The sequence below is a fragment of the Corylus avellana genome, chromosome 9 (assembly GCF_965113065.1).
Source record: "Corylus avellana chromosome 9, dhCorAvel1.hap1.2, whole genome shotgun sequence".
Classification (NCBI taxonomy): Eukaryota; Viridiplantae; Streptophyta; class Magnoliopsida; order Fagales; family Betulaceae; genus Corylus; species Corylus avellana.
This window is the reverse complement of record NC_142498.1, coordinates 11,866,048-11,879,555: the sequence shown is the minus strand read 5'-3', so window position 1 is coordinate 11,879,555 and position 13,508 is coordinate 11,866,048. Positions and strand designations below refer to the sequence as shown.

The following is a 13,508-nucleotide window of genomic DNA, read 5'->3' as shown; positions in this document are numbered from 1 at the left end:
GTTATATTGGGATGTGGGCGAAAGGCAATTATTGGGACTGGAAATGATACAAGACACAAAAGAGAAAGTTGCACTTATACGAAAGAGAATGGCCACCGCTTAAAGTAGACAGAAAAGTTATGTGGACAAGCATTGCCGCAAGCTAGAATTTGAAGTTGGCGACCTTGTGTACCTCAAAGTGTCTCCGATGAAAGGTGTGATACGTTTTGGCAAGAAGGGGAAGCTTAGTCCTAGGTACGTGGGACCATTCCAAGTGAAGAAACACATGAGCTCGTGGCATATAAAGTTGAATTGCCACATAGCCTCGCTGGTGTACATGATGTATTCCATGTCTCCTAGCTATGGAAGAGTGTACATGATCCTTTGCACATCACTAATTTTGAACCTCTTGATATTCAAGCTAACTTGACATATGAAGAGCTCCCCGTGCAAATTTTGAATTGCAAGGAGCAATAGTTGAAATTGAGGACTATTCCACTGGTCAAGGTTTTATGGAGAAACCATGGAGTAGAAGAAGTTTCATGGGAACTTGAGCAGGATATGTGGGATTGATATCCCCATTTGTTCGAATGAACCCAGGTATAATCATGCTTTACAATGTTATTTAAGTATATATTCTTACGTCAAAACATTTTACAAGAATAATCATGAAAACATTTTATTTCAAAACAAACGGATTATAAGGATGCGTTTGGAATTGCAATTTCGCAAAAATAATCTGCGTTTTTAAAAGATATCGCGAAATGTGTGATTTCTATAAGCAGGTTATGGGTGCTTATTTAAAAAAATAGGAACTTAAACTAAAATTACAACTTCGCATAACAAATGTTTAATAAAAAAATACTTTTTAACATATTTTATCAAATGCGTTTGCGATTTTAAAAAGTACTAATTTTAAAAACACAATTTTTAAAAATAAAAATTTTAAAATTGTACTTATTGAAACTAGAATCCTAAATGAATCCTAAGTTAAGAAGAATTTTCCTACCATCCAATTTGTAGGAAATATATATTCAAAGAAAAAAGTGAAACATGAGTATATAACTGACGTGGCAAAAACTTGGATAATTTTTTCAAGGGAATGGATATCGTTGAGAAGTGAATAAAAACTACAAAAATGCACACTAGGTGACCACCCTGTCCCTGTAGAGGAATATTTAGTTGAATAGGAAAATATTTAGTTAGTTATTTTAAGAAGTAAAAAAGACAAAAATATTTTTGTCCAATTGGTTGGGTTACTTGCTAGTACATTCCATTCGTTTGATACAAAACGCAAAGTCAAAATCCAAAGCGCACAGAGAGAGGAAATGGATGACCGCATACTAGCGAGGGAGAGGCACCAGATGGAACAGATTCGAGAGCTCGATCTCGAGGAATTGCAGGTGGAAGAGGTCGATGGCCTCCACGACTCATCCGACGATGACCTTGGCGCCATGTAATCTCCCCACCACCCTTCCTCTTCGCCGTTTGATTTTTTCCCCAAACTTGATTGGTTGTACTATCATATTCCCAACTATTGTTGATGTTGTGGTACGGGGCTTTCTTAGGGTTATTGCATAATTTGAATATCTCGTCTGGGAGGCGTATGATTTAATTGGGCTTTCTAAACTTTTGTTTGGATTCTGAGAAAATCGAGGGAAAGAAATGAAACAAGTTTTGGTTACGCTAGTTTAACCCTAAATCGGAGAAAATGCAGGACATATTTGATAATTCAGCGTAACATTCATGGTAAATGTGACTCGGTTACCTAGTTTGATTTGCAAATCCACTTTTTGTCTGCCACGGAAGTTGAATAAGTAGAAATGTAAATTTAAGATTAAGAGTCATAGCATATGAGCTTGAACTCAATTGGCAGTAGAGGATTGGTGAGCTTGAATGCATTTTCTTTGCTTTTTAGAATAATTTGGAGTTGATTTCACTGATGTTGTTTTGATTATTGTCATGGGTTCCTGACTTTCTTATGCATATTTTGCTTTGGACTATAGTGACCGTGGCTATGCTGGCGCTGCCTCATCTAGTGAATTTACATTCAACACCAGTTTGGCTTCGTTACATAAATATCTTGGCGGTAGGCAAATGGTGCTCTGTTTTATGTATTTGTGTATATTGATGCTGATCTGAAGTATCTAGGGTTCATGAGATCACTTACATGCAACAGAGGTCGAAGACACACACCATAGGATGGCCTTCTTGGAAGGCGGTGCTGTCATGAACCTCCCACTTTTTTATCTTGAAGGTATTGCTTTATTTATTCATTTAATAGATTATGTTATTGATTTTCAGTTCCAGTACCTACCTGTTTGGCTATTTTACTTCATCTAGATTGCAAACTTAGTCATAGTTGTGCGAAGTTATTAACTATTTTTTTTTTTTTAAAAAAAAACAGATCCGGTTATTGAAAAATGTTAAAATTTTCTGGAATTTAAGTGAAAAATCTGTACTTCATAGTTATAGCGAGCACTGAGAAAAAAAGTACTTTCAATTTTCTGTTAGATACTTAAACACTTGGCTTTCATCATCTTTTTTTCTAATGCTCTTTCTCAAACATTTTCAGAGGAGATTTGATGCCAGTGTAGTATAATATATATATATAGTACTGTCTGTTCCGTGTGTGTGCATATTATTTTTTCTTATTCATTCATTATGCTCTAATGACTTTGCATTATCATACAGAAGCTTTAAATCAGTTGCCATAACCTGTAATTTTAAAAAACCAGTTTAATTAAGCACCCTTAATCTTGTAAGTTGTAAGAATTTAAGCCCTGTCAGATTGCTGTGGTGTATAGTACGTCACCTTTTTATTTGGACCTATTGTCTGTGGGTGCCTTCCTATTTCTCTTCCTTTTTATTTAGACCATGCCATGTGATATTTTTCAGGAGTTGTTTTGTTCCCGGAAGCCACCCTTCCCCTAAGAGTTATTCAGCCAAATTTTATAGCTGCAGTTGAGAGAGCATTAACCCAAGTTGATGCTCCTTATACTATTGGTGTGGTAGGTGAACTTCTTATGACTGCTTTTCATTTGCTCTATCTGTGCTTGGGATTTCTTGCTCTAGTTTTTGTTCAAAAGTTTTAACGTGGTTTTGAAACTTTTCCAGGTCCGTGTTCATAGCGACCCTAATGATGGAAGATTAAGGTTCGCATCGATTGGGGCAACAGCAGAGGTACAATTACAAAACCTCCGCCTTTTTTTTTTTTTTTTTTTTTTTTCAATTAATGGGAATGTAACCAATATGTCTACATATCTCATTTATATCACCTTGTGTTGATTTTTAAGAATTGTAACCTCTAGAAGTTGGCTCAAGTGGTAAGGGCCTTGGTCTTTGTGGTGTTTCCATTGGGTCCAAGGTTCAAATCCCTTGGGTGCAAACAATTTTTTTGGGCTAGCTTGTTGACGAAACTGCAATATTACTTGATCTGTGTGGATGGGCATTTTTACATGGATCCGTAGTTTACCCAACAGGGGTGGGTACATAAAGTGACTTTGCCTTTGAGGGGTTCCTCGTTATTAAAAAAAAAAAAGTGTTGATTTTGAAGATTGCAATGTCACATGTTTATGTCCATTTATATGTCATCAAATGTCAAACACAAATCTTTGTTAGACAACCCCCTGATGCAGGACAAACAATAATCACCGGAATAATACAGTGAATGTAGGAGAGAGTAGGGTAAAAGAGAGAGAAAGAAAGAAGTAGTTAAAAGGGGAAGAAGAAGCTAAAAGAAGAGGAAGAAAGGGGAAAGAAGAAGCTATGGAAGAGAAAAGAGAGGGAGAGAAGGAGAGAAGGGAAATCAATTCCTTATAATTTTATTTCATCAAGTACGGCTCCATTGAAGTACAAAGCATGCTCAAATAGACTCAAGACTAAACCCTAGGGAAATACCCATTTATTGTCTTACTTAACATAATCTAGGGCAATCACCTATTTATTGAATGCCAAAAACATCACCAGATAAAATAAAATAAATTAAATTACTAATAACTAATAGAAGCTAAACAAAATTGTAGGTAGGGCTGTAAATAAACTAGTCCGTTAGACAATTCGTTGGATACCCACTCAGTTAAGCCCAATCCAAACGCAAACTCGGTACTATACAAACCCGCTTATTACTGTAAAAACCTATTCGATTAATAAGTGATACATACCCGATACGCTCGACAGAGACTCGGGAGCTTAGCTCGTTTAAAGCTTGACCTAGCCACTCACCGGACTTGTTTAGGGCTTGCGAGCCTAGCTCATAAAAAGCTTGACTCAACTTGTTAGCTTGTTTATATATCTTTGTATATATACACAAATATATATATTAATATATTACTAAGAATGAGTTATATAAATTTAAGTATGTATATTAGTAGTTAAGTAATATATGTTATATAGGTTTCTTAATATTTACTTATCAAAAAAATATTTATACGTGTGTGTATATTAGTTAACATACCAACTAGTTAGTTCATAAACTGACATATTATTTAGCTAATTAATATATGTTTAAGTAAATAAGTAACTTAGTAAATATAGTTAACTATAGGTTACCCAATATTTGTATGCATATTATCTATGTGTGTGTGTGTGTGTGTGTGTGTTATTAGTATTAACATACTAACTAGTAACTAGTAACTAGTTAGTTAATACATATTAAGTTACTAACTATTAAGGCTTATTAAGTTGCTAACTAAGTTAATTAACATAAGTTACATAAATAGTTAGTTAATATGAAATAAAGTTGTTAACTAACATATTTAATAGTTAGTATATAACTATATGGCTATATTGAATAGTTAGTATACAAGTAAGTATTAACATACTAAATAGTAAATACTAACTATAGTTAAGTGTTAACTAAATAGCTAATACTATTAACTAATCATAAGATATTTAATTATATAACTGTAACACCTAGCCCCACTGACACACAATATTGTCCGCTTTTGGCTCCCCCGAATCAGACTTCCCAGGAAGTTACTCATCCTGGTACTACTCTCGCATAAGCTCGCTTAACTGCGGAATTCTGATGGGATTATGACCATAACGACTTTAAAACGCATTGTTGTCAATAAGGATGGAAGTATACATATAAGCACATCTCTATCTCCATATCCAGACGATGTAGGACGTTACAATCACCCCCTCTTAGGACACAGCGTCCCCGCTGGCGACCTTCATGGGATTAGCCCATTTTTGGAGTTCCAACGAGGACTCGCTGGCGACCTTCATGGGCTTGTGCACGCAAGCACATTTTCATCTCCATGCCTAGGCGATGTGAGACATCACAATAACTATATGCTAGTAATTAATGTGTTAGTGTATATCAACATATTAATGTTAGTTTTTTTTTTTTTTTTTTTTTTTTTTTCTTCTAAGCAACATATTGATGTTTTTTTTAGGTAGGACTTTATGACTTTCATTAATAAATTATGATCAATATCTTTTATAAATACATGATATTATTCCATTCAAACTTGATCCACTGATTGCTTACAATGTTAGTTAACTTACATCACTAGTCAGTGGTTGGGTGACCTAGATATTGAGTATTTACCGAGCCTAACACCAGACATCCTAGGAACTTTTTGGCATATTAATGTTTCTTATGGCTTGAGCTCCTTTTGCAAGTGGAGGCTAACAGTTGATACGGAATCAATTTTGGATCACATGTCAGAAATGAAAAAGTGAAGCTATTTCTATTGTAAATGCAGTTTGTATGTTGAATTAACCTGCTGGCAAAGTGACTCTTATGATGTGAGATAGAGATGTTTTATACTTGTGGGATTCTTCATTGAGTGTGCGAGGTTGTGGGCTGTAATTGGGTTTGTTATGTCATTTATGCAAATAGCTTATACACTTGCTAAACTCACTTTTACAGATTCGACAATACCGGCGGTTAGAGGATGGCTCATTGAATGTGGTTACTCGTGGCCAGCAGAGATTTCGTCTAAGGCGACGTTGGGTTGATGTGGAAGGAGCGGTTAGGATAATTACTATTTTTACTTACCCAGAAATGAATAATATGCTTGAATGATAATTCTTTTTTCTCTTTGTTATCTATATCAGCAAAGGCTTATTTGGATTAAATTTCATCGTTTTAGCCATGTGGAGAGGTCCAAATTATCCAGGAAGATCAGCCATTAAGGACTCCATGTGATGCATTTGGAAAATTGACACCATTTAGTAATCGTCGGAGCCACAATCTCTCACATATGCAGCCTTTAAATGCTTCTCGTGCGAAAATGCATCGATTTAGGGATGAGGACAGTGTTTCGGAGTCAAATTCCGAAGATAGCTTTGAAAGTGCGCTCTCCCTTGCAGAAAGGAGAATCCACCATTCAGCTGTTGATTCTTGTTATGGATGTGATATAATGGATGAATCAACAAGCAGTGATGATGACATTTTGTGTGAGTCAGACCTACAATTAAGAAGGCCTTTCCTAAATGACTCTAAATCCATTGGATCATTGCATGCAGACCACGAGAAACAAATTGAAAATGCTGAATTAGCTTTGGGGAACAGTTCTACATCAAGAAGGCAATCTTGCAAAGGAAAAGAGCCTGATAGGTCTTGGGAAAGAACCAATTTCAACCAGTTCCGCAGAGTTCCAAGAGCATTCTGGCCCTTTTGGGTATACCGTATGTATGACTCCTATTGCCTTGCTGAAAGGGCTGCAGGTAGTTTTTCTTTGTTTTGTTCATGCCCCTACGATCTTTACGCCAGTTAATAAGTTTAATTTTTTTTACTTCAATCATGATTAATATTGTAACTCAAGGTTCATTATGAAAATACGATTAGTTCATCCATTTTAATAGCATAGGATATGTGTTTGTTACCATTCTTGTTGTCAATTGTTACCTGTAATTAAGTTAAAGGACATTTAATGTGGTTGACTTTTTGGCCATTTATACGGGTCTGAGGTTTACTTGACAGGAGGTAAATACACGAAGTGATCCTGCTTTGGAGGGGTTCCCCGTCATAAAAAAAAGAAATGGTTGACTTTTGATCCCTCTACAAAGCATGTAAAAGTCTCTAAATGTTGTTATCTTGTCCATAGAATATATATGAAGATTTTTTAATCCATGAAAAGAGAGAAATCTGCAAAATGCTCTTGAACTGTATGGGACCAACCTTGTTTATCTTAGATGAGTGAGAATACTTCCTTATGGGGGGAAAAAAAATCTTTTATTTCAGGGTATCTTCCCTTCGTTGCTTGTTTCAGACGGAAAATTTCAGTGTCTAAAAAAGTATTCAGATATTGTGAAATAGAGGTTCTTCCTGTTTGCACTGTCGTAAGGCCAATACTTTTGAACCTTGTTTTCTTTTAATCTCACTTATGATACTAACGTTTCTGCACTGACATCTTGCAGATTTGTGGAAAAAGATAGTTGGGGCACCCAGCATGGATGGTCTTATTAGGAGGCCCGATCTTTTGTCATTTTATGTTGCCAGTAAAATCCCTGTTTCAGTATCTACAAGGCAGGAGCTTCTGGAGATTGATGGGATTTCATATAGATTGCGAAGGGAAATTGAGTTGCTTGAGAGCGTCAATCTTATTCAATGTAAACACTGTCAGGTAATTAATATATTAGCTTTGTTTAAACCTCTCTCCTCTCTCCTCTCTGTGTCTCTGTGTTTGTGTCTGCTGTTGCTAAATGGATATGCAGTGACTCAATGCGATTAGGTCCATTCTTCCCTTTTTCTCTGATGCAGACTGTAATCGCCAGGCGGAGTGATATGTTGGTCATGTCTACTGAAGGTCCTCTTGGTGCTTATGTGAACCCACACGGTTATGTACATGAGATAATGACTCTCTACAAAGCAAATGGCTTAGCACTACGGGGGCGACCGCAATTAGAATACAGCTGGTTCCCTGGGTATGGGATTATCCTCTATCCTCTTCTCTCCCTGTGAATGTTTAAAAAATATATACTTCTGCAATTTTACCTTAGCTAAGTTTAGTGACTGTGTGCTAACGCTAATGAAAAGTGTTCCTGGAACCTTGGATGCAAGCAGGGAACTGATGGGTTGCATGTATTGACACATATTGCCCACCATTTTTGCTTTCTTTTTGTCCCTGTATCTATATGTACACAATGATATAGATGTTGGTCAGCCGGATTTGGATTTTAGTTGCAGGGACAATGTTTATAATATCTGAGCCCTTCAACTGGTTTATTGTTTTAGAGTAATGCTAGATACTATAATTCTATTCAACATTCATCTACCAATGTTGATGTGACACTCCCAACTAATTATTGGATTAATCATTTTTAACTGAAAAAAAAATCTAATGATTGGTTGAGAGTGTCATGTCAACATTGTTGGATGAATGTTGGTTAGAATTATAGTATCTAGCATTCACACCCACCCTCCCCCCCCCCCCCCCCGGGCCCCCAAACCACCTGTCTGATTTCTATATTAAAGGACATTATTGATGGCATTTCAGTGTCTCCTTAGAGCTGTAACCAATCACAACAGTCATATTGTGTCTCGAAATATTAGTATGAAGTACCATTTAGCCATAGAAGGATAACATGTCATCTTATAGCTCTTTATTAGCATTATCATTTTCCTCCTGGTTGAATAATTAGTTTCAGGAGGATGTGGGAGAATACATTGGTACAATTGGCAAGTGCAAAGAGATTGTAAAGATGGTCTTTGGCACTTTTGCATTCTTTACCTTGAGAACTTAATTGCTAAATTTTACATGGGTTTACCCGGTGAGAATACTCGGAGAAAGAAATCGGTTACTGAGATTTATATATTGTTTACATCTGGAACTAATGTGAAAACTAACAGAGCAAGAAATGCATGATAATAGGAAAATGAAACATAAGTTGTTATCATGGAATTGTCTGCGATTGTCATGTTGAGATGCAAAATTGAGAAATTTGGGCATTTTATGCAGGTATGCATGGACAATCACAAAGTGTGCCACTTGTGAAACCCAAATGGGGTGGCGATTTACAGCCACTAACAAGAAGTTGAAGCCCAGATCGTTTTGGGGCATTAGGAGTTCCCAAGTTGCAGATGACATGCAGTAACACACTGAAATGTTTAGGTGCTTCTCTGAATTTTCCAGTCACTATGTAATGAGATTAGTGTGTATATGGCTTCTTCTGTCTATCTTGCTATTGATTCCTATGATAGCATCTTACAGTGTATCTACTATAATGAGTTTTTTTATCTAACATAAATGGGAAAGGTAGAATTTAGTTCTCAAGTAAAAATTATGGCTTTTGCATTGACAGAAAAAAACAAAAAAGTTTTTAAATTATGTGTTTATTATATGTTGTTAGCTTGTTATGGGTTATGAGACTGTTTGTTAGTGTAAGAAGTTGAGAACATCTCCATTTGCATATCCGGGAATGGACCATCCGACCATGTATGGTAACTGTAAACATAGGGTTTGAGCTATTATAAATAAGTCCAATTACCAGATTAATGTGAGGCATTTAGAACTTTAGACTCAAATTTATCTTTTTTTCTTTCTTTCTTGGAGGCAAAGCTGTACTCAACCTCAGCTATTTTCTTGTTACAGAATCGTGCATCAACACAAATTCGTAGCTTTCATTCCAAATTCTTTAGGGAACTTTCACTTACTCCCATGAAATGTTGTACATTTTGCAAAGACTTCTTCATAGTTAAAAAATTCTTACTTTGGTATATCAATTTTTTGATTTTTTTCAATTACCCCTTTCGTTAGGATTTTTCGTTAAATCCTAATGGAAGGGTGTGAAATTTTTAGAATGTCCTCATATATTTTACAAAAATAATAAAAATTCTCATTGGTCATTGGGTCACCAAGGTGACCTGCGGTGGGGTCTTTGTTGGGTCACCAAGATGACCCGCCAGAGTGACTCATTGTGGATAAACTTTTTTTCCTTTTTTTTTTTTGGTCAAAAAATAATAATAATATTTTATTTATAATTAAGGGTAAATTTAAAGTTTTAAAAAATTTTAAGGGTATAAAAGTTATTTTACCTCTTATACCGTCTAATTTAACCTCAATCTCTAAGAGAGAGGTAATTGAACAAAAAAAAAAATCAAATGATCGATACATTGAAGTTAGAGTTTTTAACTTTGAGAGATCTTTGCCAAAAAACATAATATAATCCTAATGAATCTTTCCCATATTTGAAATCTTGAATATTGTTCATTTGAAAAGATTGACAATCGTGAGTCGAGTAAAACTTGTTTATTTTCAAGAAATGAGATAACAAAATATCAATCATCCTGATACCATTACCACTACTGACTACTTCCCAACTACAGGACTAAAGGCAAACCAATAATTGGAAACTCAAAAGAAAAAAAAAAAAAAAAACTCAGATTGGTGCAAACTACAAAATGGAGGGAATTCTAGCGGTAGCTTCGGTAGATTGGGCTGTACATGCAACTCTCTGCATACTTAACAAGATCCTTGGGACGAGGGAGACGAGAAGCAAGACCTGTAAATCATCAATTAAATTATATATTAATATTAAAAAAAGGCAGGGATCCTTTTGTATCAGCTGATGATATCAGAAAGAAACTCTCACCAAGTTCATATGCCTTAGCAGCGACTTTAGCAGCAATGTGGGCTGATATCTTTCTGATATTAGAGAATGGTGGATAAATCAGTCCCTTATCAAAGTTTTCCTGTGTGGTTTGTGCAGCCAAAGCTTCGGCTGTTGCAAGAGGGGAAAAAGATTTAAGTAGTTGATAATCCATGAATCATTTGGATAAAACAAATGAAAAAGAATAGAAAGAAAAGAAAATTAAGAAGCATGTATGCCTCCATATAACATTGATGTTAATGTACTTACAGGCTGCCAAAAGCATGTCATCATGCACTCGGATTGCGCCAGAGATGATCAAACCCAAACCAAAACCAGGAAAGATGTAAGCATTGTTGGCCTGAATGAAAGGGATTAACAAGTAAGCGAATAATATCCTAAAAAATTTCGGGTAAAGAGAGTCGGTTATGATAATATAATATTGTTTAGGACCTGGCCGGGCACAAAAACTTTCCCATTATACTCAACAGGGTCAAAAGGGCTTTCACTGGCAAAGATTGCTCGACCCTGCACATTGATAGAGGACAAGGGTGGAGAGGGTTAAAAAGAGTTGTGCTAGTTCATTTACCCTTAACATTCTGCTGTCAGATGCAAGAAATGAGGAGTTTTGAATTAAAAATCCAAGGAAAAGAAACAGATGTTTACCTCACGCCATGTGTAAGCTTCTTCAGCTGTACATTCAGACTGTGAAGTTGGGTTGGAGAGAGCAAGAGAGGTTTCTACAAGCCAATACTCACCAATGTCAATCTCAAACTCTTCCTGTTACAATATTGTGTGTGTGTGTATATATATATATATATATAGAGAGAGAGAGAGAGAGAGAGAGAGAGAGAGAGAACCTTATTCAAAGATGCCATGGTCTCAACCACCTCCTTTGTAAAAGTCTTTCCAACTCCAGATCGATGATCCTATCAGCACCGTTGGCTTGATCGCCTGATAGATTGGCAGAATAATGTAATTCAACAGGAAAAATCCTATAATAGTATTCTTTTATTTTTTATTTTTATTTTTAAAAAAAGCATTCTTATGAAAATTTTCACACCTTGACAGCACCTAAGAGTCCCTTAACAGGTTCATGCTCATGAGCCCAAGGCTGCTTAGAATGTTGAAGTGACTCCCTACGGGAGCTAACAATCAATCCCTGGAAAAAGTTAACACAACTGTTACATGCGATTAAGAGGAAAGGGGGAAAGCAAAAAGAATAGGAAAAGCTATTTTTCCTTGCAAGCATGGAATTCAGATCAGGTTTCTATTACCTTTGAGTCTACAAGCCAAATCTTCTTGCGGGTTTCTTCCACTGGAGCTTTTGTCTGTGAAGAAAATAAAAGGTAGACACAGATGCTTCGGTGAAGACAATGAAAAACACATAGATGGAGAAATTAATACCTGATTTGACATCTCAAGTGCTATAAGCTCCGCTATACCAGTTCCAGCCTTCAATAGACAGGGGACAACAGTGAGAAAGAGCAGCCTATCAGATAGTTCATATATGAAAGCTGGCATCCATATATGCATATATCTATATACATTAGCAGAACCAGGGAAGCAATAAAAGGTAAGCATGGCCTCAAGTCACAAGTTACTTGAAATGAGATGGAGACTAAAGTAGATGTATCAAAGTGTAGAAAAAATGTATTATTACTTTCAAATTGTCCTTAATTTGAGCAGTGCAAGAAAAACAAACAGACAAAAAGAATGAAAAAAAGAAGAAGAATAGACTCCAAAGGCAAATGGTGTTTGAGCCTCAATTCTCCAGCACCCAGGAATAAGAAAGTGTTGTCTGCTAAGGTTCCACCAACTAATTTCAGGGCTGCAATAATCCCCACCAATACCACAGATGCTGTACCCTGAATCAAATGAAAGAAGAGAAAAATTTACCAAAGTGAAAACAAAATGGCTAATGGTCAAAAAGTTTTTGAAGGCGTTACCTGTATATCATCATTAAAGACAAGATGAGTTGAGCGATATCGTGCCAGCAGCTCGAATGCGTTATGGTTAGCAAAATCCTCAAACTGAGGGGGAAAAAAGGTAAAATATTGAAAATACAATACAGCCATATGAACAAAACTCAGAAGTTCAAAATGATATGGACCTGTACTAGAACTTTCTCCCCATAGTTCTGTTTAACTGCACACAAGAACTCATCTAGAAGCTCTGCATATTCCTAAATAAAACGAGTGAAAAACCAGATCAATGAATTTACATATTTAATAATAGTTATACAAATTCCAGTCAACTGAAAAAAGGGAGAAGACAAGAATATCATAAAACCTGCCCGGTTGCCCTCTTATGCCTAAGCCCAATGTAAAACTCATCCTTCAAAACCTGCTCATTGTTTGTGCCAACGTCAATGGCTACATGCAAGCACTGTAGACAATAAATACAGATTGTATGTTATTGGTAATAGTGAAGGGTTCTATTACTTACTAAAAAAAGGCTCTATCACTTCATCAAGCTCTCGATAGATAACTAATATCGGTCAACTTGCAAGTCATAAAACTTTCAAGTCCTCACAAGAGGAATTTATCATATTGCACCATCAGACAAAGTATGGCTGCAACCTACCAAGCTGGACAAATTTTACAAAAAGACAAACAAATTTATGATAAAAGAATTTGCATTGTTGGGATCCAAGTGAAATTCAGGAAAGAAAATTGAAATTATGCAATTAATTCAATCGTTATTTGCAATATTTTTGCCACAATTAATTCAATTGCAAATCATTATACTTCAAAGGATATATTTTCTTAGAATTGATTAAACATCAAATTTTACTCCACTCATCATTGTATTAATAAGTTCTTGTCATGATTCTCACAATACTATAACTAAACATCTATGATAAGAATGATTAGAACTATTACCTAGAAAATCCAGCTGTAACGTAGGAGAAACAAAGAGATGGAAATCCGGACAGCAACTTAAACAGTGCTTGATGCGAACCTCAATCGACACGCTTTGAG

At 35.8% G+C, this 13,508-nt stretch overlaps 1 protein-coding gene and 1 pseudogene across 2 annotated transcripts; one reads left to right on the top strand and one right to left on the bottom strand.

Moving 5' to 3' along the window:
* The first annotated feature begins 1,267 nt into the window (after positions 1-1,267).
* Positions 1,268-9,138, top strand: LOC132190050 (ATP-dependent protease La (LON) domain protein). Its single transcript, XM_059604931.2, has 10 exons — positions 1,268-1,435; positions 1,986-2,068; positions 2,159-2,236; positions 2,878-2,990; positions 3,097-3,162; positions 5,861-5,962; positions 6,084-6,660; positions 7,354-7,559; positions 7,697-7,860; positions 8,895-9,138. The coding sequence occupies exons 1-10, from the start codon at positions 1,308-1,310 to the stop codon at positions 9,028-9,030; spliced, it is 1,653 nt and encodes a 550-aa protein (XP_059460914.1). The 5' UTR covers positions 1,268-1,307; the 3' UTR covers positions 9,031-9,138.
* Positions 9,139-10,125: 987 nt separating this feature from the next.
* On the bottom strand, positions 10,126-12,930 carry LOC132190464 (NADP-dependent malic enzyme-like; annotated as a pseudogene). Its single transcript, XR_015909162.1, has 13 exons — positions 12,817-12,930; positions 12,638-12,709; positions 12,474-12,557; positions 12,296-12,392; positions 11,932-11,981; positions 11,802-11,855; positions 11,588-11,686; positions 11,385-11,478; positions 11,191-11,277; positions 10,978-11,052; positions 10,795-10,885; positions 10,528-10,656; positions 10,126-10,437 (listed from the first exon to the last, which is right to left on the bottom strand). The product of XR_015909162.1 is annotated as an NADP-dependent malic enzyme-like (transcript).
* Positions 12,931-13,508: the final 578 nt, after the last annotated feature.